Here is a 24077-nt window from a genome sequence, read left to right as displayed (position 1 = left end):
TAAGGAGATCAGTATCAAAGGAGGAGTGTTTTTGTGTGGTTTGCAGGAGAGTCTCGCTTCAGGTTTCAACCTGAAACACAAAGGTGTTTTCTTACCTGATTTGTATTCATTCACACAATGAGTGGACCTGCCTCTCTTGTTTCCAAGTAAGGAGAGTGCAGACGAGACTTTTGTTCGGCCCTATCATCGGATACGTGCATGTTGCTTCCTTCAGTACGAGCCTTGGACTCCAGCCACAAGCTTTGTCCTGGATAGATTTTTTTCCCTGCCTCTCCCCAGTCCCCACCTCCCCTTTTTTCCCTCTTGTACATGTTTCCAAGAACCCATTTGAGATAAACGCTCAAGTGAGCTATACCACCGTTTGTCTCTTATGTTATTTTAATAACACCACACCGTGTCACCCCCCCCCACCCCCCAAAATTTGCCCTGTCAGAATCCAAAAAGCCACAAATTAGCAGGTTTTTCATCCGAGGTGGGCCTGTACAGTTCAGTCCATTTAGGCCCCATGTTCCGCTGTCAAAAGCCACAAACGATGCTGTCTGCACAGAAGGGCCGCGGGGATGGTTTTCCTCTGGGCGCGGGGGGATGGGGGGGCAATCAAAACCCACTGAAAACATCATGTGAGTGAATATTGCCGTCTCGTTTTTTTTCCAGGGCTTCTTCCTGACCGTGTCCCCGGAGTCGATCCTCAAGGTGGCCAAGCATGCCTCGGAAAACAACAAGATCTTCTGCCTGAACCTCTCTGCGCCATTCATCAGCCAGTTCTTCAAGGAGCCGCTGATGAAGGTCATGCCATACGTCGACATTGTGTTCGGCAACGAGACGGTGAGCGAGTGCAACAACAAGGCCATTTGTCAGCCAGGGCCTACAAGAGATGTACTCTGTAAAGTTCAAAACATGTGTGTGTGAGTGCGTGCTTGCGTGTGTGTGTGTGTGTGTGTGTGCGTGTGTGTGTGTGCGCATGTGTGCGTGTGTACAGTACATGTGCGCACATGTACTGTACACTGAGCTTCTAAGACAGAAACAGAGCGAGTGCTTACTTATTTCGAAGATTCTATCCTCTCACCTTGTTGAAAGGAAAATGAAATGCCCTGTCTGCTGTTTCTTTTTTTTTTTTTTTTTAATCCATGTACCCATTTAACATTTCACTTAGCCAGCGCCCCCCATAAAGAGACGGATAAGAATTAGCCTGGTAATCATTCATCTTAATCGCGTCACCGTTTCATGCCAGTTTAATCTATTGATTTTTCCCCGGCCGTGTGGAAGTGAGTAGTTGGTTGGAGGTCAGGCTGTGGTCACAGGGCTGTGGTGCTCGTAGGGAAGTATCGTCTAACAGGGCCCGGCGGCGCTTGACTTCGGGGGTACCGCCTAGACAAACTATACCCCTGGGGGGGCAGATCTCTTGGACTGCACTCGCCTCCCCACTGCTAAAGCTACTAAACAGAGCCCTTTCTTTGGATTCAGACTAGAGGATGGGGTCCACAGACCGGGACAGAATTGGAAGAAACTGCTCAGCATTTGAGGATTTATTGCTGTTGCTGACTTCAGCTTTTCCCCTCTCCTCTTTTTCTCTCTCTTCCTCCCCTCCCTCCCCACATAAGCTCCACAAGACCTCCCTTTTGCATATGCTCCCCCCCCCCTCTCTCGATCTCTCTCTCTCTCTCTCTCCCTAATTGCCGTGAGGAACGATTCTGTCTCCGAAACCGCAGAGTACATTTTGCTAACGTTATGTATTTTCGGGTGGGTGGCACTGTTACTGTTTGCTTAAGAAGTTTGCTCACACCTCCAAGTCATTACACTTTAATGACTGGGGGATAATTATAACCTACGTTTGTTCAAAGAGATGATATTTTCTGAGGCTCTGTGTCCAGGCTTGCTCTCTGTCAATTCAAATGAAGCTAAGAGCGGGCGAAACGGCCACGGATTTTCGAGGATAATCAAATGAGATGCTCCTCATCGCTAAAGCCAGGGGTGTAGTGTTGTTTATTTAAGAACTGGAGTGCACGCATAATAATGCAAACGATGCACACAGTGAAGTTGTGGCCTGTTTTGAAGGTTATGTAAGCACTCTTCTTACGGTGGTAATGTTTACATACATTAGTCGACTGTCACTAATCACACGATCAAAAGGATAGACTGACTTCATGTTCAGTCTCAACGTGATGATGCACACCGTGACAAATATGAAAACATTATTGTTTATGGCGCACCTTGACATAATATGAAAACAACCCGCCTCATCTTCATCTCTGCCTGTCTGATGGCATCTATGTCCGCTCAGTGGCCTTGTGGTTAGAGTGTCCGCCCTGAAACTGGGAGGTCGGGGTTCGATCCCCGGCCGGGTCATACCAAAGACTGTAAAAAATGGGACCCAATGCCTCCCTGCTTGACACTCAATGGGTTGGATTGGGGGGGTCAAATCAACTAATCAAATGATTCTCGAGCGCGGGCTGCGGCTCACCGCTCCAAGAGATGGGTCAAATGCCGAGAACAAATTTCACTGCGGTAACGTGTGTGACAAATCGTACGACTTTGACTTTTGTTCTTTGGTGTGGTTCAATAGTACGATCGACAAAAAAAAGAAAAGTCCTTACATTTTTTGACATATTATTGCTTATAGCAGCTTGTTATGGTGGAATGTTTTCTTGCATGTTACTCGATGCCCGTGTTGACGCTGTGTGAACCAATTAACACACCTTAAGCGTCAATAGCGTAACCTTGACCATTTCATGTGTTATTACTGGCTCACTTGCATGACATAACAGGTATGCTTGAGTGATGAATGATTGTATATTCAAACGACCAAAACACATTAAAACTGCTAATGTTCTATTTTCTCACTTCGGTGGAAAAGAGTGAATGAGCGTCGAGCGTCTGCTCCGGTAGCAGTACACGCCCCTCAAAGTGCAATGAGTACATTTACTTAAGTACAATTTTGAGGTATTTGTAGGCTATTTCCCATATCCAATACTTCTACTCTACTACATCTCTCTAGAGGCAAATATTGTCCATTTACCCCACTACATTTTATTTGAAGACTTTTGCCATCAAGGCTGTGTTGACATCACTTGGCCAGCGCAGCAGCAGCAGCAGCAGTAGTAGTAGGAACTGCACTGAGAGGCGTGAGCCGGAGTCAGAGTGACTGTTCATACGGCTCGGCCCTCCACCCCCTGTTGCGTTGGAGCCCAGGCCAGGTTTGGGGCGGGCGGTCACGCAGCGTTGCATGGTGAGTGACTGACAGACAACAGGACTGCCTCAGCCAGCCTCCACCCCAACACCCCCCCCCCACACACCTCTCTCTCTCTCTCTCTCTCGATCTCCCCCTCTGGTGATGCTTGAGCCCATGATGACGCTCTCATAACAAGTCACTGACAGTCAGGATCTCACACACACACACACACACACACACACTCTGACTTCCGTTTAGCCTTGCAGAATATGCTGTAAGCCGGTGGTTTTCAACCAGCGGTCCGGGGACCACCAGTGGTCCTTGAAGAAGTTCCAGGTGGTTCCCAGCTTAACCCATTTTGACCTGAGATCAGATTCTAAAACTTTCTTCTAAATCCTGACAGTTTTCTGAAAAAGCTATGTTTCTATGTCAGTCGTTCTTCGATTTTTCAAAAATAGCAGACCTACAGGTACAAGCTCGTAGCGCGGCACTCGGTTGCTTGTAGATCTGCTATTTTTCAATAGCTAAAGCATAACATAATGCTAACACAAAAAGGGGTTAAATGATGGAGAGTTGGTAACCAAATGGGCCCTTAAAGATCTTTTAACTCTTATGAGTTTGTAACATGAAACCAAATGTATTACTTAATTTACAGTCTACACAATTAGAGAGAATGTAATGTTATTTTTGATCAACGTTTGCCTGTTATCTATAGTCCTAATGGTACCAACATCAATTCAGTATGGAATTGTGCAACGTATGCAGCGACAACAACATATCCTTTAGTTGTGGGTCTGAGAGGCTAAATCTCATCAAATGGTGGTCCATGGCCCACATACAGAATAAATAATGGGCCGTGACATGAAAAAGGTTGAAAAGCACTGCTGTAAGCCAAGGGAAGGCTAATATGTCTGTCTCTCTCCTCCCCTCTCCCACAATCATAACAGATGAAGTCTCCTGTGTTGAGCTGCGAACTGTGCTTGCAGCTCATGCAGAATCGCTGATCCGGAATTTATGAAGGGTTGATTATACTTAAATGCAGGCGTCTACTACATGGAATCGAGTTCGTTCAATGTAACAAATACTCATTTAGTCAGAAAATTACAGTGACACCCGCCCCTCCCCTCTGTCTTTGAAAATGAAATGCCTTGTTCCCAAGTCGGTAATTTAATTACCAGGATCAGGATCTTATTTCAGTCACACATCGCAATTCTCTTTTGATAGTCTGGAATGTCAGAATTATCCCCGCAAACACCAGAGACTCCAAAATGTCAATAAGCTGCCATGTTTTTCTGCTCTTCGTTTCTTCCTCGCTTCTCGCCCAGGCTGCTTTCTGATGTTGAAATGTGTCTGTGCTTTTTGACTGAGACCGTACGTGGCCCAGGGTAATTCTGCTGTAACTCGATCCTGCTGGTACTTGTTTGAAACCTGGCATCAGCAGGCCTGCCTGCCTGCCTGCCTGCCTGCCTGCCTGCGTTGGCCTATCGGCAGCCTTCCTGCTTATATAACAGTCTCCCATCCGTCCTGTAATTACTGCCTTTTTGGGACATGGTGTAGTGTCTGCTCCTCCGCTGTCAGGGAGGTGGAGAAGGCTAGTGACGCTGTTTCTATGGTGCTGTGGGCCTTCAGAGTGAGATGGCTGGGGACGGGGAGAGAGAGAGACTCTGCTCCAAGAGGCTCCGAGACATCAGACGCTACTTCACTTAATTGGCAAACATGTCGTGTGATAACCTGGGAACAGCACAGGCCTAATTGAGTCCTCGCCGCGCTGTCCTCCTCTGACTACCTGACATGGAACCCAGGGCATTACATTTCCCTCCATTTAATGGCCACAGTTAATTAGGCCCGAATGAGGCAATCATTACCGCTGGAAAAACCACATGCCAGCGGATTCGCCGATAAAATTAGACCACAATTTGCTTTTGCCGTTTAAAGCGTCGCAGATAAAAACCGCACAATGGGGGTAAAGGATTGGGGCCATTACCAACCGGATTTGTTATTGTGGAATTTTTAGACATATCATAGACAAATGGAATGATTAATTGAGGCTGAATTAATCACACTGACTGACTGTTCTGTGAGCCAGGATTCACGGCAGCCTCTCTCGATTTAGATGATTTCAAGTAATTGGACCTTTTTTATTATTTATTTATCTGGGCAGCAGGAGCAATGGTGCAGGCGGTTTAAAAATGTGCTTTCCTAATAAAACGATAACGGAGATGAGAAGCTTGAGATCTCTTCTTTTTTTTTTGCCCCCCGACAGCCAATCATACTCCATCATATTACCACCCACTCTCTTTACAGCCAATAATCCTCCAACGTACTACCGCCCCCTCTCTTTTCTGCCATTGACATTATATACCACCAGTGGTGGGAAAAAAAAGTACTGGCATTTCTTAAGTAAAAGTATCAATACTGCAGTGTAGAACTACTCCGTTGCAAAGTAAATGGCCGGAATTCAAAAATCAAAATGTACCCGAGTGAAAGTAGACAAGTATTGGCATAAAGAATTACTTGAAGTACCAAAAGTAAAAGTACTCATGCATTTCAGGTTTTGAAAATAGCAGATCTACAAGCCCACAATGCGTTGTGATGCGACGCATTGTGAGCTTGTAGATCGGCTATTTTCAAATGGCCGAAATCCATATAGGGCTGAAGTAGTTATAATGTATGTTTTGTAATAACAATCAAAATCTACAAAGTAACTAGTAACTAAAGTCTTCAAATATATTGTAGTGTAGTACATGTACAATATTTGCTTCTGAGATGTAGTGGAGTAGAAGTAAACGTATTGAAAATTGGAAATAAATAAATAAAAATAAAAGTACCTCAAAATGTTGCAGTAAAATGTACAGTACTTAGTTACTTTCCACCACTGTATGTACAGTATGCTGGATCTCCACACTACGGTCCAATCCGTTCAGTACCTCCATGCTAGTTCTCCACACTACGGTCCAATCTGTTCAGTACCTCCATACTCATGCATGTGGGTCCCTGGCCCCCGTCTTCCAAAACCATTGTAATTGAATACTCAATAGGTGAGCCATTTAACAAAAGTGGGAAATGGCATTCAGCTATGTATTAATGCACTTAGGCTCAGGCATAAAGGAGCCATCATCATTCCTGTGTTCAAGCTGTTTTTTAAAGAGCATTTAGCCTGCCTTGCTCCCCAGGCAGTAAAAGCCAAATGACACAGATTTTTTTTGTTCTTCCCTGATGATACTTTTTTCTTGTGTGCTTGTTCTTTTGCCTAATATTTTTGCGCGGATATCTTGCTTATTTTCCCATGCGTCCCTTAGCACCTCTCCGTTGATCTGTGGAAGGATACAACAGCCTCCACAGAAGGTTATTGTCATGAAAAGCCCCTCAGGCATTTTGGCTCTGGGCCCTCCTTTTCTCCATCTGCATGCAGCGCACGCACTCACGTGTGTGTGTAGTGTGTGTGTGCATGCGCGAGTGTGAGGTGGCGGGGGTCTCTAATGATTTTTCCAGGACAGACTGAAGTGGGTGTGTGTGAGTATATGTGCGCTCGCTTGTTACGCGCATTTGTGTGTGTGTTCGTTGCGCAGATGCACACATACATATCGTGCGTGCGTTTGTGCATGGAAAAAAGGCAGGCAGAGATACATGGGCAATATGGTGTCCTTTCTCAACATCTCCCTGGATTCGTCATCTGTTTGCTGTGTTTGTTTGATGGACTGCTAGGACGCCTTATCTCCGTGGCAAGGCCTGTGGCTGTTTATCGCCGCGCGGTGACGTGAGCGGGACTGTGGAAGTGCGTGCTCTCTGCTGTCAGTATGTGTGGGTGATGGCAAGTTCACTGAAGACCCCTGAGGGTAAGAGGAGGGGTGTTCTTGCAAAGGAGGGGGAAAAAAAGAATTTCCCCTTGACAGCTCACCCACAGCGGACTGGAGAAGATGTGTTCTTCTCACAGTAGCTTGGGGAAAATATCCGCCTAAAACAAAGAGATGTGGGAGCCAGATTAGCGCATTACAGAAACCTCTCTCTCTCTCTCTCTCTCTCTCTCTCTCTCTCTTTCCTCCTGTCAGAGCTGTCTGTAGTAGATGTGAAGAGCATGAGACATTAACCTCCAATGCGTTTATTCACGAGGCCCCCACAGGCCAACTGGGAGGACGAACAACGCAGAAACACACTTTTCTACACCCCAGTCAGTCAAGCAGAACAATCAGGATGTGTCATTCATGGGAGGAACAGGCGAAAAGGGCGTAAAAAAAGGGAAAAGAAAATACATAAAAACATTAGATTCTGGACTCCTTTGTGTCTTTTTTTTTTTTTTGCAACTTGCATTTCTAATTGAATCTCCCGTTAACTCCCCGGCCGCCACGGTGCTGAGTCACGCGCACTCCGTCAGCGTGGTAGTACATTGACCTTCAACGTGATGTACAGTCAGTGACTCGTGTGATGAGTCATGGCGCGCATTAACCGAGGTGAATCGCTAAATGCGAAGGCTGCCTTGTTTTCTTTTTAATTGAATACTAGATCACATGCGGCGCCGTTACAAGATGTTACAGCTGTTACAATTAAACCATCAGCCCCGCTGCGTATCCATCCACCCTGGGCTGAGCGTGGTGCTGAGGAAGCCATAATAATCCGTCCAAACTACTCCATCTTTTCCTCCGTCTCCATTTCCCTGGCCCGTCTGTCTGTTTGAGAGTCATCATGGCCGTTTTGAGAATGCAGGCCGCCCCGGCTAACCACTGTAATTGTGCCACGCTGAGCCCCCCAACCCCGCGATTGAACCATGAAATATTTGAAAGTGCCTGGGTTAAAGCGGGTGGCAGTGCAACATGAAATGTGAGAGCATAGAGCATCTTTAACAAGGAGGCGGATGGAAAGCCCACAGCCGGGCAGGCAGTCAGCCGGGAGACAGGCAGCCAGTCAGAGACAGGCAGTCAGAGACAGGCAGTCAGCCAGTCAGAGACAGACAGACAGGCAGTCAGCCGGCCAGCCATTCAGAGACAGGCAGCCAGTCAGAGACAGTCAGTCAGTCAGAGGCAGGCAGTCAGCCGGCCAGCCAGTCAGAGACAGACAGGCAGCCAGTCAGAGACAGGCAGTCAGCCAGAGACAGGCAGACAGGCAGTCAGCCGGCCAGCCAGTCAGAGACAGGCAGACCAGTCAGGACACACGCTGGAGTCGTCCTGGAGGAGAATAATTATGGATGTAAGAGGAGATATTGCGCGAGGAGCAGATCAATAGTGCCCGTGCTGGTCTGGCGCTGAGGCCAGTGTATTTCTGTCACAGTGGGAGCGAGTGCAGGATGTCGGCTCGTTGGCGGAGGGACTCGTCGTAGAAGTTTGAACACCGGCGGCGGCCTCTCCGATAACCCTATAGCCCTATCGCGCCTTTTCCTGCTCCTGATCCAGTGGAACGCAGGGTTTCCGGCTTGTTTGCCTACTACACACAAGCACACACACACACACACACAACCCCCCCCCCCGATCCTCTTATCCACATGGAGTTTGCTGCGAGGACAGCCCTTTGTCTGCTCTTAACCCATTCTGACCTGAGATCAGATTCATACGAGGTTTCCACTGGACACACACTGGTCTGATTAACCCATTCTGACCTGAGATCAGATTCTAAAAATGTCAGTCGTTCTTCGATTTTTCAAAAATAGCAGACCTACAAGCTCGTATCGCGCCACTCGGTGGCGCGATATGAGCTTGTAGATCTGCTATTTTTCAATAGCTAAAGCATAACATGATGCTAACACCAAAATGGGTGCCCGGTCAGAATGGGTTAAACTCGTTCCTGCAGTCCAAGGGATGCAGTCATGTTTTCCAGCATCTCGCGGTGGACTCCCCTGTCCATCAGAAAGGAAAGAAAGAATATGGTGTCCCACACTTTGGAATGATCTTCCAAAATGCCACCCGATACTACAGTAACACGACCTTACGTAATTAGGGTTGGGACCAAGAGGAACCGGGTTTTTTTCAGACCCGGTTCCGAGATTGAAGAAGATTTTTTTTTCTCATCACACTGTCAGAGCTGGTACTGTATGTGGTCTTGAGGTCTGCTATACAGTTACTATACCAGTGGTTCGCAAACGTTTTAATTTCACTCTGAGTGTTTACAAATGGACCTGTAAGGGTCCATTTGGGTCCATTTGTACTCTCTCAGAGTTACAGTCCTGTAAGGGTCCATTTGGAACCCCCTATAGGAATCGATAAAGCGAACTGTTAAGGAATCGGCCCGTTAAGAGGGAATCGTTAAACGGTTCATTACGGTTCCCAACCCTACCCATAATGCCAAACTAATTTGTTGTGTGTCATGGAGCCTTTTGGAGCATGTTCTAGGAACCCCACTGAGCCCCGGCTAGCCCGTATGTTGTTCCATGTTTTAGGAACCCCACTCAGCCCCGGCTAGCCCGTACGTTGTTCCATGTTTTAGGAACCCCACTCAGCCCCGGCTAGCCTGTACGTTGTTCCATGTTTTAGGAACCCCACTTAGCCCCGGCTAGCCTGTACGTTGCTTCCACTTGAACCCAATGACTCGGTTGTTGTTGTGACCTAAATCACTGTGGGCCTTTTGATTGCATCATCACACCCAGTATTTCCTTCTAGAAAAAAAATGTGGTTATTTTCTTTTCTTTCTTTTTAGTACGCTTCTTTTCCTCTCTCTCTGCTGCACCTATCACATGGTGTGTGTGTGTGTGTGTGTGTGTGTGTGTGTGTGTGTGTGTGTGTGTGTGGGTGTGCTTGTGTGTCTGTGTGAATGCATGTGAAAGGATTTCCGTGCGTGCACGTGAAATGATTTTTTTTGGCTAAAGCACTTGCAGGGCCCCCGTCTTCCTTGCACAGTAAAATCCTCAGCGTTCATTTAACTGGGAAGACTGCACAACCAAATGGACCCGTAAGGGTGTTTTTAGTTTAGTTTTTTTAACTGAGTGCAGCTACTTTTTTCCAGTGGTGGAAAGTAACTAAGTACATTTACTTAAGTTCAGCACTTAAGTAAATGCTTTAGGTATTTATACTTCACTTGAGTATATCCAATTTCCAATATTTTTACTTCTACTCCATTACTGTAAGTAAAATATTGTACTTTTACTCCACTACATTTATTTGAAAACTTTGTAGATTATTATTACAAAACATACAGTATTCACTGCAGCCCTATATACATTTCGGCCATTTGAAAATAGCCGATCAACAGTTCAAGCTAACAATGCGTCACATGACATCGCAACACATTGTGAGCTTGTAGATCTGCTATTTTCAAACGATTTTCATGCATATGAACACATTCTGTAGTACTTTTACTTTTGGTACTTTAAGTGCATTTTGATGCCAATATACTTTTGCTCGAGTACATTTTGAATAACGGATTCAGAAGTAAAACATTTGATTACTTTTTCCAGCCACTGTTTTTTCCCCCCCCCAATCTGGCAAAAGTCCCGCCTGTGCCACATGAACAGATAACACATTGGACATCATCTCCGTTTTTCACAGAACCAATTTATTCAAACGGAGCTCTTATGCTCAGAACTCTCTCGCACACAAATGGTTTGAATTATTTCAAGAGGTTTTATTTCCCCCCCCCCCCCCCCCCTCTCTCTCTCTCTCTCTCGCCGGGCTTTCATTGTTTGAAGCATGCAAATCCCACCAGACCAGATCTTTGTTTCTCATTAGGAGGTAAATAGAGCAGGCCAAAAGCTCATATGTTTATTACACACAGGAGGGCACGGTCGCAGCTCTCTCTCCAACTCGGCACAAAGGAGCCCGTTTGTTTTCTTGACCTTTTTTTTTTTTTTTTGTTAGCAGACGCTGTAACCGGATACATGTCAAACATGTCAGAGACTCGACGCTTCTGACATGTTTGGCATGTAGGGTGTTGTCGAGCCAGACTCCCTTCAGATAAACGGAGAAGTTTACTGGTAATGATATCCTTACACACATAGGGACTTGGATGTTACTGATTACTGTACGTGATGGAATTGCTGTCGAATGTGACATAACCAGCGAGAATTATGCATTATGACTTATCATTTTGCACTAGTTTGAAATTGAGACAGAGGCATTTATTTGTTCCTGGCTGTTTTCTAGACACTTTCAACCGGGGGCGTCCCTCGAAAATGGTGCACTTACAGATCACGATGCATATAATAGTGATTTATCGCGCTGCAAGCTTGTCCATTCCCCCTATATTTTTTAATTCAGGTTAAGTGGCGAATTGCCTCTAATTGGCTCCAATTGGCAGTGTCGAAAAGACCCTCCGCCGTATTTCTCTTTTTGTGCCGTTCCACCTCTTTTCATTCCTTGAGAGATAGCCAGTCCCCGGCACTCTGACTGCGGTGCGTTGACCCCATGTTAAAGCCCCAGAGGTGAGATGTGTGATAGAGGCCCTTAGCACTGATAAGGCCATCAGGGCTGATAAGTAACACCCCTCCAACCCCCAAGTGCCAAGCCACTATACAGCCCGCCATGGCTTCCATTAGCCCCAGCAGAGGAACGGTCTTTAATTCCCCTCCCTCCCTCCCTCCCTCTGCCGAAGGTGAAACATCCCGTGTCCATTGCAAACCCCCTCCCTGCCTTTCTTTCTTTCTTTCTTTCTTTCTCCCGCGGATTGTTATCAGTGGCGCTATTTATGAACTACACATGTTTGGGATTGTTTAACCTCTGGGCCCCGTGCTGTAGGTGGTACTGGTGCCGTCCCTGTGGAAGAGCCGCCCCGTCTGGGTGAGAGAGCTCTCTGGTCTGGCCCTTGTAGACAGACTGAGATGGAGGTTGTTACTACTGGAGGTGTGCTGTGGAATGGCAGCAGTGGTGGACAGTAACTTATGTACATTTACTAAGTACTATACTTAAGTACAATTTGAGGTTTTTGTACTTTACTTGAGTTTTTCCAATTTCCAATACTTTTACTTGTCAGAGAGGCAGATATTGTACTTTCACTCCACTACATTTATTTCAAAGCTTTAGTTACTATAGTTACTTTGTAGATTTTGAGTATTATTACAAAACATACATCAGCCCTATACATACATTTCGACCATTTGAAAATATAGCTGATCTACAAGCTCAGCTTGTAGACCTGAATTCTGGACTTTTACTTGTAACAGAGTATTTCTATATTGCATTATTGATACGTGTGTAATGGAATGGCAGGCGGAGAGAGAAGGGAGGGCACAGTCTGAACGGACAGCCCTTACAATTTACAATTTACAATTTAGGCATTTAGCAGACGCTCTTAATCCAGAGCGACTTACATTAAGCAATAACAAAAACATGGCATACATCACATATATAAAAAGTAGTTATCATGAATCATGTATAAACTAAGAACGTAACAGTGGAGTATCTATGTAAACTATACATACTATATTATACATGTGTACTATAAAGTGCTATGACTACATAAAATGCAATTCTAATGCTGTCTACGTAACAAGCCCTTGATAGCTATATAGCGATTTCATTTTCTTGGTCACATCTTTGCAACATGTAGTTTCTAACTGTGTTTCGTCTCTGGGTCCGTTATATGATTCGGGGTCAGGTTGATGCTGGGATGTTTAGTGAAAGCCACCCCACGATATTGCTTTTCGCTAGGCATAAAAGAAATTGATTGCCTGAAGGCAAGCAAGAAAATGTTTTCTCTAGATATGCATGATGTCAAAGTGTGCAGTGATGGACTCCATATAATAAATCTGAACACAATATGACACGATTTCAAACTGAATGGGATCATCATCAGTGCAGCGTAATATAAATATAAGATGGTGTAAAATCCAAGGACCATTTGAGGTGTAAAGCAACACTGAAACACCGTTTACTTTTTCTAAACGGTGTTTCCTCACAACGTACTGTATTCAAATGCATTTCTCTCAAAGATCCAAGTCAAAACGTCAATAAGATGACAAATTTGAGGAAATCCTTTCATTTTGGGAGTTGGGGGAAAGCCCTACTTAGTAGTTACTGTACTAGACACCTATACCTGACTGGCAGGTTTAAACAATATTATAAGCTGATTTACAGTACGTAAAAACCCTCAGACAACGCTGGAGAGAAGAAAATGAAGTGGTTTGAGATTGAATAAAAAACGCCCACGCTTTAATGGTTCAGTGAAAGTAAAGTAACGCCGTTGCCTGTGTGGAGTAAATTCCCAGAGGCAGCATGCATGCACCACCGCAGCAACTTCTGTCTCTCTGTAGTATGCGTGCGTGAGTGTGAGTTTGCGTGTGCGTGCGTGCGTACACTCCTGTGTTTGTGGCGTGTCATGCTTGAACAGGAATGCTGCATTCTCATGGGATCTTCAGGAGCCACTGGTACAGGTTATTTATTCGCCTAATCTGTCCTGCGCCACTGTAGCAGGCGGTCAGCTTATCTCTCTCTCTCTCTCTCTCTCTCTCTCTCTCCAGCAGGTGGAGGGGGGGAGAGAGAGAGAGAGGTCGCTATCAGGCGCACATTATCATATTAATAATCACACGCCGTAGTTATCGGCCTACACATCTCTGGTGTGGCGGCTTCCTGTTCGACAGACAGCCACCTGTCCTCGTTGGGGGGGGGGGAGAGACGTTCAGGCATTCAGCATACATAACATGACCCTTTGGGGACCACCTCAAGGGCACCCACTGCCCCCCCCCCACACACCCCACCGACCAACTTCACTTGATCAATTTCTCGCTCTCTCACTCAACCAGCAGCCACAGTCCCCCCGTCTTGTAATGTATGCTGTAGTAGTAATCTGGGTGGAAGCACTTGAGCTGAATGCCAGATGTTGTTTTTACTAGGCGTTTATGAAAGCTGTCTTGAATTGCCCCAGCTACGTCTTGGCAGGGGGGGGAAAACCGACGGAGAAAATAATTATAATCAATAAACAAAGAGCATGTCGGATGCCACAGACATATCCTACTAACTATGAATGTGCAAAATCTCTGCCTCTGTGCGTGCGTGTGAGTAACTGTATAGTACGCGTATCTCGAGAACTGTCCGACCGGCGCATGGCGACAGTGTCGCATATCTGATAGGCTGTGGAAAAATGGAAAGGCCAGCCAGAAATATGGGGAGGGGAAGCCCCTTCCCCGCTGGGCGGGGCTTCTGGCAGGGTTTATTTCTTTTTACATGAGTTGGGAGCGTTGTCATATTCTAAAACAGCCTGAAAACCCATTCTGGCAGCCCACTCGGTAGCATGGCTGGCTGACTCTGAATCCACACCTCCCGGGGTCGAATCCTGCTTGCGCCACTATTTTTGTGCCAACCGCAAACAACTTTTTTGTTGTAGATAAAGTAAAGTTTTAGACCGTGGCCGGTTAAGACTGAGGCGATGGTGACCCACGTGCATGGCCGGTTAAGAGGTCAGGGTTAGTAATGTCCGAAATACAGTACATACGTTCACCCGTGGCTTCGTGTGCTGCCACTCAAAGTGACTACTAGGTTTGGCTGCTGGAGCCCTGTTATGACTGGCAGAAACCGTTGAGCGCATTTTTTCACGACCGTCACTTCCTTGTTTACGTTTTATACCGTGGCTGTGGACGAGACGCAGACGGTATGAATGCTCAAATCTCAGAACGTAGTGAGACACTTAGTGTGACACTCCACTTAAATTGGCCTTCAGTGAGAAGGAAGCGAGGGTGTGGGTGCCTGACCGTCGGCAGGGTGTTGAACTGTGAGGAACAGGGTGTTCCTCTGCTCACGCTGAGGCCTTTAGTGTCTGGGTAGTTCAGTCAGTATAATGCCAGGCACGGCACCGCCAACTCGGCGTATGAGTAGCACGGCTTGGGTGCGGCAAGTTGTGCGGGAAGTACTGGGGGCTGATGGTAGGTGTAGCACATTGTAACGGGGACAGCCCCCCCCACTGCTGGCTGATGCCGACAATAAGCCGACCTACTTCTGCACTCTATACGTCCTCCCAGGTTAGGCTCCTCACTGGCCGGGAAAAGCAGCAGGCAATTCTATGTGTGTCAGATGAAGCCTTTGCTTTTAGTACCATTGAGTTGTATATTTTTATTGACATAAATGTACACACACACCTACATATCTAATTAAAGTAGGTCATTAATTCTTTCATTGATAATGATCAATTTCCTCCTGTTTAGCGACTTGACAGGAGTCATAACAACAATCCCACGCAAACTTGTCCTGTTTCAAAATAAATCCGCAGCCATTTCTTTTTCTGATTGCCGCACGCCTCAAAATAAAAGAACCACTGAAAACACTGAAACACTTGTTATTAAATGACCAGCTCTACCCAGCACCCATCACACCCCTGCCCCACCCCACTCCACCCTTCACCCACCCCACCCAATGTCCCCAGTGCCCCTTACACCCCATCCCCACCCCACCCAATGTCCCCAGTGCCCCTTACACCCCATCCCCACTCTGCCCAATGTCCCCAGCGCCCCTTACACCCCATCCCCACTCTGCCCAATGTCCCCAGTGCCCCTTACACCCCATCCCCACCCTGCCCAATGTCCCCAGTGCCCCTTACACCCCATCCCCACCCCACCCAATGTCCCCAGTGCCCCTTACACCCCATCCCCACTCTGCCCAATGTCCCCAGTGCCCCTTACACCCCATCCCCACCCTGCCCAATGTCCCCAGTGCCCCTTACACCCCATCCCCACCCCACCCAATGTCCCCAGTGCCCCTTACACCCCATCCCCACCCTGCCCAATGTCCCCAGTGCCCCTTACACCCCATCCCCACTCTGCCCAATGTCCCCAGTGCCCCTTACACCCCATCCCCACTCTGCCCAATGTCCCCAGCGCCCCTTACACCCCATCCCCACCCTGCCCAATGTCCCCAGCGCCCCTTAGACCCCATCCCCACCCTGCCCAATGTCCCCAGTGCCCCTTAGACCCCATCCCCACCCTGCCCAATTGTTTCTTTCCGACTCCCTCGCGCCCGTTGTGTGACACAACAACAACTCCTTGACGCAGCGGAGAGAAAAAAAAAAGAAACATTGCGTAAGCTTGTTGTGCTTTGTTAACGATATTATTACAGCGCCAAGGCTGGCTAGTTCTCCAAATGTATCGATTTCACCCCCGCCCATGCCTATTGAAAGGGCACAAACAGTCCTAAACCAGTTTGGGTTAAAAAAAAGAGCAATTGATTTGTATTAGTGGCGACTGGTGACGATGTAATGGCACACAAGGACCGTAACGGCGGTTTGAGGAACTTTGCCTCAGTCAACAACAACAACCAAAGTCAACAACAACAACCAAAGAAACGGAACAGAAATCAGTCAGCAGCATGGGTGACTTCATGGAGCAGCATGGGTGACTTCATGGAGCAGCATGGGTGACTTCATGGAGCAGCATGGGTGACTTCATGGAGCAGCATGGGTGACTTCATGGAGCAGCATGGGTGACTTCATGGAGCAGCATGGGTGACTTCATGGAGCAGCATGGGTGACTTCATGGAGCAGCATGGGTGACTTCATGGAGCAGCATGGGTGACTTCTGCATCCCAGCTATACAAAGTACACATGCATGCAGATCTAAGCATCACTGGCTGGCTCCTGTCACTTTATAGTGTGAGGGGGGGGGGGGGGGGGCAAAAATAGAAAGTGTGAAGCTTTGAAAAATGCCCTTTGCATGAAGTGTACATTTCCGCTTTCATTTTGCTTGGCAAGAAATTGTAGGCTCCCCGCACCCCTGACTGGGCTTTGGATTATTATAGCTTAAGCTCTCTAAAAATATCCCTCTGACTCTATGACTCTGTGACAGCAGCAGAAGCATCTCTCACATCCTGATAGCTTTATATATACTGACTGCAAAATCCTCTGCGTTAATTTGACTCCGGGAGTGTACAAATGGACCCCAAATGGGCCCGTGAGAGTCCAAATGGTTTACGTTCTGTGCACGACTCGGAGTTACAAATGGACACATTAACACTGAGGAATTTACTGTGTAATGACTTTGGCCATTCTCATTCCAGCTTATCTTTTACCTCGTTTGCCCACCAAGGAGAAGTCATGGACCCTGACTCAACACTCATCTTTTTAAGCTACCGTCTCTATTCAAAGGACCGTTAATTTATTTTTATATAATTTGTCATCGTCGTTTGAATTTTGTTTGTGAATCACTCTTTCGTCCAGGGGAAATTATTATGCCTAATAATTACAGTCATTCAAATGTAATAATAAACAAGGATGATATCATTTTGACAAAACATACAATAACCGCACATTGATCAAGCCGGTCAAATAAGTATGTGTGTAGGCCAGGGTTTACATAGTTTAATATAGATCATATTTTAGAATAGATTATTGTGGTGTGCGCGAGTGCACGCTGTGGATGATGGCTAATTTAAACCTGGCCTCACACCTGGCCTGTGTAATTAACACCTGTTGTGCATCGATCTAATCGATGTGTACATTACAGTATAAATCAGGCCGTCCCCGCACACGCTTTGGAGAGACTGCACATGACGGCACATTTCCATCTGCTCTGCCTCGTCTACCATCTTGTGCCCACTCTACAATGAACACGTCTGTGCCATGCAGTGTTGCTTTTGGCAGAACATTTCTATTTTAACTTTAGTCATAGTCTTTGGAATGAAACTTCAATTTTAGTCACCTGGAATGTTTTAGTGTTAGTCTAGTTTTAGTCTACTAAATATCATAACATTTAAGTCGACTAAAATGTATTTCGGCGGGCCTTAATGTCATCGCAATGGCAGATTTTACACAGACAAGCTCACAACCCGTCGCAGCGGCTATTTTCAGCATGTAACCAAGTGTAAAATGACTTACTTATAGTGTCTTACTTATACTGGATCTCTTGTCCACGACCACTAGTCCCTTCCTAACATTTTAGTCTAGTTTTTATTTGTGGAGGGAAATTGTGAATATATTTAGTTTTAGTTTTAGTCAGCACAGCTTAGTTTTCATTTGACGAAATCAACCCTGGTGCCATGATCCACCTGACCGTGTCCCTGAGAGGAGCGTGTGAGGAACCCCCCCCCCCCCCCCCCCCCAGGCAGCAAAGCCACAGAGGTGGCATTTGGCAAACTACCACAATCATCAAATGGTTCTATGTGCCATCACTGCTATCACTTAACAAAATGTGTTGCTTTTTTGAGAACTGAGGGGCTTTTGTCTCTCAAAGTGCGTGTCATTGTAGTGACAGCTGCACAGTAGACGCACACAGTCCGTCATCTGGGCTGCCAACCAGTCATATCCCCCCAACAGGCTTCCAGTGGACAATACTAGCGCACTCACATCTAATGCCACACGTCTATGTGGCAGCGCTATCTGAGTGAGAGACACACACACACACGCACACACAAAATGTACATTTTTAACAAAGGCAGACAGCGATTTATCTTTGGCCACTTTGGCTTCAGTGCTGCTGGGCAGGTTCCGTGGGCCCTCTGTCTGTAATGGGTCCATCGCATCACGGAAAGGGAAACTGCGAACAGCCATAAATCTGCGTTGAAAACGCAGAGGTGTGTCACGTGACGTGTCACGGCCGTCGGCCACGAAGCACAGACTGCGTGAACGGCACTTCCGCATACTCCGCCAAGTCTATGACTTGGCCCGACCGAACCGCGCACAAAGCTGTGCACAGTACAAAGGATAGAATTTGTAATTTTATGAACACAGACCTACGCTGTATTCCACTGCGGAGCACTAACGGTTTGTGTTGACTTTTTAGTCCTTGTATTAAAAATAGATTACATATTTGCCAAAGCAAGCTACTGTTATTCTAATATTTATATTTTATATAACCCGTTGCTACCCATACAAATGAATAACACTTCAACACAGGTGGAAATTGTTTCAATTATTGTTTCTACCGACACCCACTCCCTCTCCACAGACCTTCCTTGCTGTAAATGTTATATTTGATAACTAGCGAGAGTGGAAGGTGTGTGTGTGTGCGTGTGTGTGTGTGTGTGTGTGTGTGTGTGTGTGTGTGTGTGCGTGTGAACGCGCGCCCCAGCAATGTTGTTATCCAGCCTTCATTCATGTGTCTCTTTTAAGGGCTTTTTGTGAAGAGTTTGAGATGAAATATCTCTGTTTTGACAAGACATTTGTCAAGCTCATGCCCCTGTGAGATGCTCGGTATAGTACTCCTGCCTGTGATGGAATGTTCCTGAGGAGAAAAGTCAATAGTGGTTGTAAATAATGGAAACAAATGTGAGACCTAAATGCGAGATAAATGGAAGAACCAACACTGGGGTGGAAAAAAAGACATCTCACCAATCCTCATTATAAAAGACTTGAGTACTGCACTTAGTTGTCTAGCTGTGTGTGTGTGTGTGTGTGTGTGTGTGTGTGTGTGTGTGTGTGTGTGTGTGTGTGTGTGTGTGTGTGTGTGTGTGTGTGTGTGCATGCGTGCGCATGTGTTGTAATGTTGATCCAGAGTATGGGCCCACAGGCCTTTCCTCCTGGGACCAGTAACCTTATTTTTTCATGTCCTCTCCTCCTTTAATGTCTGAGGACCAGGTTGTCAACCTCTCCCCCAAGGTCACGCTGCCAGGCAAACACCCCCCCCCCCTATGTTCATATAAATAGCATCATTTAGCATCATAGCATCGACTTATTGCTCTTGTCCGGGGGTCAGAAGTGAATTGAGTGGATGAAGTTGCCAGTCATAATTTATGTCATTACGTTACATTAACATGCAAAACAGCTTCGGCCATTGATTAAAATGTAAGTCGGATATTAACCACCTTGCTAAGCGCCAGTGTTTCTGCGGCCCCGGCCGGTGTTCCATGTCAGGGTCGGGGATTCCCCCACATCAACACATTATTATTGTTGGTTTCAGTGGTAGTTTCATTGCCGTGGGCTAGAACGGCGCTATTTTCTCATGCCCGCTAAGTTGTAAGTTGAGATGAAGTGTGGGCCCCATAGACTAAATTGTGGGCTGCATGTCTACTAAATGAAGGAGTTGTGCATAGCATAGCAGCAGTACTACCACATTACTCCCTCTCAGGTGGCACTGCCACACACGTGTTCTGTCGTGCTGGCTGAATAGAAGTGACATGTCTTTACGGCACTGTATGTCAAGAGTGTGACATCCTCCTCCACTTTGTGTGTTCCTCCTATAATTAACTGCTCATTTTTCTGTTTCCCTTTTTAGGAGGCGGCCACTTTTGCCAAAGAGCAGTGCTTCGAGGTGAGTTGACCGGCAGTCAGTCAGTCAGTCCGTGTCACACACACACACACACACACACACACAACACTAAACAGATCCTAAAGGTTTATTTTTGCTGATAATGAAGTTCTTTTTTTGGACAGTGATTGATGTGCTATTATACTCTCCAGGCCTTGCAGCAGTTGCCATGGTAACCTGGCAGTCGTCATGGTTTCTTTGTTCAGCCAGCTCTCTGTTATGACGCACTCCGCTAGGTCTCTGCACCCAACATCGCCTACAGATGTTATTTATTGAATTTTGAAAAGCCTCTTGGGGGGAAAAAAAAAAGAGCTGAGAAGTTGGGCATGGTTTCAAGCCTTTTCCTCTCTCTGCTGCAGGCTCGGGGAGCTCGTCAGGTTGCCTGGTTAAAAAGCCTTCCTCATTAGCTTCATTGCACCCAGGGATGATATGTCTCCCCCTTCGCTGCCACGGCACTACACCACATTGTACTTGCACAGTAGTCTTTTAACCCATTCTGACCTGAGATCAGATTCATACGAGGTTTCCACTGGACACACAACTGGTCTGATCAACCCATTCTGACCTGAGATCAGATTCTAAAAATGTCAGTCGTTCTTCGATTTTTCAAAAATAGCAGACCTACAAGCTCGTATCGCGCCACTCGGTGGCGCGATATGAGCTTGTAGATCTGCTATTTTTCAATAGCTAAAGCATAACATGATGCTAACACCAAAATGGGTGCCCGGTCAGAATGGGTTAATAACCAACTCACAGCTACCTGTGGTTTTAGATTATGTAAATGAAAATTACAGCGCCTATTCATTCATACATACATACAGTACATACACAGGACTGTGTGCGTTTCATGTGGGCAGGATGAACGTTCACTTAGCCTTAATTATTTTACGCTTTCCGCCTGCATACACTTAACAACACTTCTTCTGTAAATAGGAAATCAAAAACCATAAATAGCCTGTGTGTGTGTGTGCGTGTGAGTTTTGAATTGGGCTCAGGTATTTTAAGTGCCATCTCTCTTTTTCAAAGGTAGAGCTTGAATATGGCTCGGCTCTGTGTGAATAATTGTCATCCAGAATCACTTACGGTGTGATCAACGTGACCGGAATAGAAATGCAATCCCGAAGGCAGTGACAGGTTTAAGAGAGGAGAAAGGATGAAAGGGATGGGGAGGGGGGGGGGGGGTAGTGAATCACACATCACAAAAAATAAATATACAGGTCCAAGGAATGGACTCTCTTGGTACTAAGAATTCTCTGGAAAATTGCATCGGATGAGTGTAATTTCTCAGGTAACATTACCATCGTGTACTTCATTTCTCAATGGTTGCAGTTCAAATGAGGTTTTGTTCTCAAAAGTTACATTTTTTCACGGGATAGTAATTTGGCTTGGTGTGTGTGTGTAAGACTGTAAGCCCTCCCTGTTTCATTGCTCCGGCAACATTTAAAAGTCATTGAGGTATGTGAGGTATTAAACTCTCACTTTGGGGTTCCAGCACATACATTCTCTCACAGCTACCGTACAGTGCTAACCCAAAACTCAAAGATACACAGCTAAACCCATTTGGTTCCACTCGTAAACTCATGCCGTTAAATGAGCAATGTACTGATTATAGCTGGCTCTCTGTTTGGTTTTGTCGATACTGTACTTGAGAATGTTATTTGGAACTTGGTAGGGCAGCGATGACTATTTACATGAACGCCAGTGTCCCTATTTCGGGGCGTGTCATAATAGGCGAACATTCAGCCAAAATAGCAGATCTACAAGCTCACAACAATTTTCGAGGATGTCCTTGTCTGTCACAGTCATCCTTTTGAACGTCATCATAATGCTTGTGTTCCAACGAGACGTTTATATTTCAGGTAATAATGAAATAATTATTTCATTAACACTTAAATGGTTATCATTATTCCCTCCGCCTTTTGTCATTGCTTTTATTTGATGATAAAGGTTGTGTTTTGAGTGTTCCTTAACGGCGAGTCGTCTCATTGTATAAATAGTCGCTATGAAATCAGTAACTTTTTTCCCAAGCTTAAATACAAGATAAAAGGCTTGTTCTCTGCCATCAGTAGATCTGAACACACTGAGTACCATGATTGGGATCTGCCTCCTTTAAATGCCCAAAGAAATATCTGCAGAGCAGCAGTAATTGAATCTATCCCTGGCAGTCTTTCACAAACAGCCTGCATCGGAGACGATCAATTTCTCATTGGCTTCAATACAGACACAGAATTAACACCCTTATAAACCATATTTCACGGTTTGTTGATTTATGCCTGATCAATTGCCTCACAATCATGTCCATTGCCATTTCTCAGCAGTAAACCAAATTGATCATATCATTTGTCAATTCATTTGTCTTGGACTCACGATAAATGTGCTTTTTTGGTATTGTATTGCCATAGGAAGCTGCCAGTTAAGTGGTTTAGCTGTACCAGGCAATATGAGATTTGTGTTTCTGTGCGCAGGTGTCCCTCCCCAACAATCGTAACCTACCACCTCTGGCCCTAGGTCCTAAACCTTAGTGTAGTGCTTTTTATGTCGGAGAACATAAAACCAAAGGTTGACATTGTACCGAGGAGGTCCTCTGTGGGTTTTGCATTCGACGTCTCAAGGAGTGCTTGTGGTTACGTTCGGTCACAGTGACAAATTGCCCCCCTTTATTTTTTTCCTTTTTTCTTTTTAGCTATTGCCTGCTAACAGCCTCTGTATTAACCTCGCCATTAGCACTTACTTAGAGTGTTACACCCATTTTTCCTCTGCCCAAGGTCTCCCTGGACCTCTTAGGGCTGATTAAAGCACGTTTGGGAAACATTTAGAGGTGTTAAACCTCATTGGCTTGAGTGAGCCAGCGTGGCTGGGCCTAGTAGTGTTGGTGTGCAGCCTATCTCTCTGTGATTACTCCAATCACTGCTGTATTTGCCCCAACCAAAGACTCGCCGTCAGTGTTTCCCGCGATGCTAGAGAGCATACCGACGCCCCCCCTTTTAATGTTAGCTCTTGTGAGTCGTATAAGGAATGCAAAAAGAAACATAACATGCCTCCACCCCACTGCGAGGCAGTGATAAAGACAACCCACCTGCTCATAGTACATCATGATGAGTTAATAATAAAGTAGCACTGACAGGTTGTGGGTTTTTTTCATCCCTCTCATGATCAAAGGCAAGCACTCTGGAGAGTTCTGTCTTGTCTCGGCGGGTATCTGTTCTGTGCAGATGCTGTGGGGAGATGGCCCGCTTCAGCAGGAGAATGATGCCGTGCACGCACCACCTATCCCTCTGGCTCGCAGAAGTAACTTTATCTGACAAGAGCATATCTCCATAGCATAGCAGCTATCTCATTCAGGGAACCTGCAATAATATCTATATATTTTTTTTGCAGTACTCTTTAATTCTACAATAAAGTGAATCGCAAATAAGATTGAGGTGGTTACTATTGATCTCTTAAAATAAAATGGTTTCATAACCCCATCTATTTTCATTATCACTTCATCCCTTTGCCAATATTGGCAAAAGCTGACCTCCCTCCTCTTGGCTTGCACGACTCGTGATCCCTGATTAACTCCTCTGAAATTGCTTCTCATCGCCGCGGTCACTGTGTTAATTTATTTAATGTGTGAATCTTTTTTGTTATCCTCACCCCGTGGCGCCTCGTGTCTTTTCTTTCCTTTTTTCTTTACAGACGGACGACATTGCAGAGATCGCCAGCAAGACCCAAAACCTGCCCAAGGTGAACACGAAGAGGCAGCGAGCGGTGGTCTTCACTCAGGGCAAGGACGACACGGTAGCAACTGTTGGTAGGCAAAAAACTAAACTTTTTTTTTTTTTTTAA

General features: G+C 45.9%; 2 protein-coding genes across 3 annotated transcripts in view; one reads left to right on the top strand and one right to left on the bottom strand.

Annotated features, from left to right (window-relative positions):
• LOC308332578 (dual specificity phosphatase 29-like) overlaps nucleotides 1-24077 on the bottom strand; it is a 245821-nt gene that overhangs the window by 155202 nt on the left and 66542 nt on the right. The window lies entirely within an intron of this gene.
• The window catches only part of adkb (adenosine kinase b), a 137869-nt gene that overhangs the window by 98124 nt on the left and 15668 nt on the right, over nucleotides 1-24077 (top strand). For both annotated transcript variants that reach the window (XM_080788888.1, XM_080788889.1), the window contains exons 7-9: nucleotides 655-825; nucleotides 20217-20252; nucleotides 23928-24042. In XM_080788888.1, the coding sequence (XP_080645014.1) occupies nucleotides 655-825; nucleotides 20217-20252; nucleotides 23928-24042 (322 nt within the window). The remainder of the gene's footprint in view (nucleotides 1-654; nucleotides 826-20216; nucleotides 20253-23927; nucleotides 24043-24077) is intronic.

The sequence above is a fragment of the Protomyctophum bolini genome (assembly GCF_963924005.1).
Source record: "Protomyctophum bolini genome assembly, chromosome: 18".
Lineage (NCBI taxonomy): Eukaryota > Metazoa > Chordata > Actinopteri > Myctophiformes > Myctophidae > Protomyctophum > Protomyctophum bolini.
This window is presented reverse-complemented; position numbering and strand designations above follow the sequence as displayed.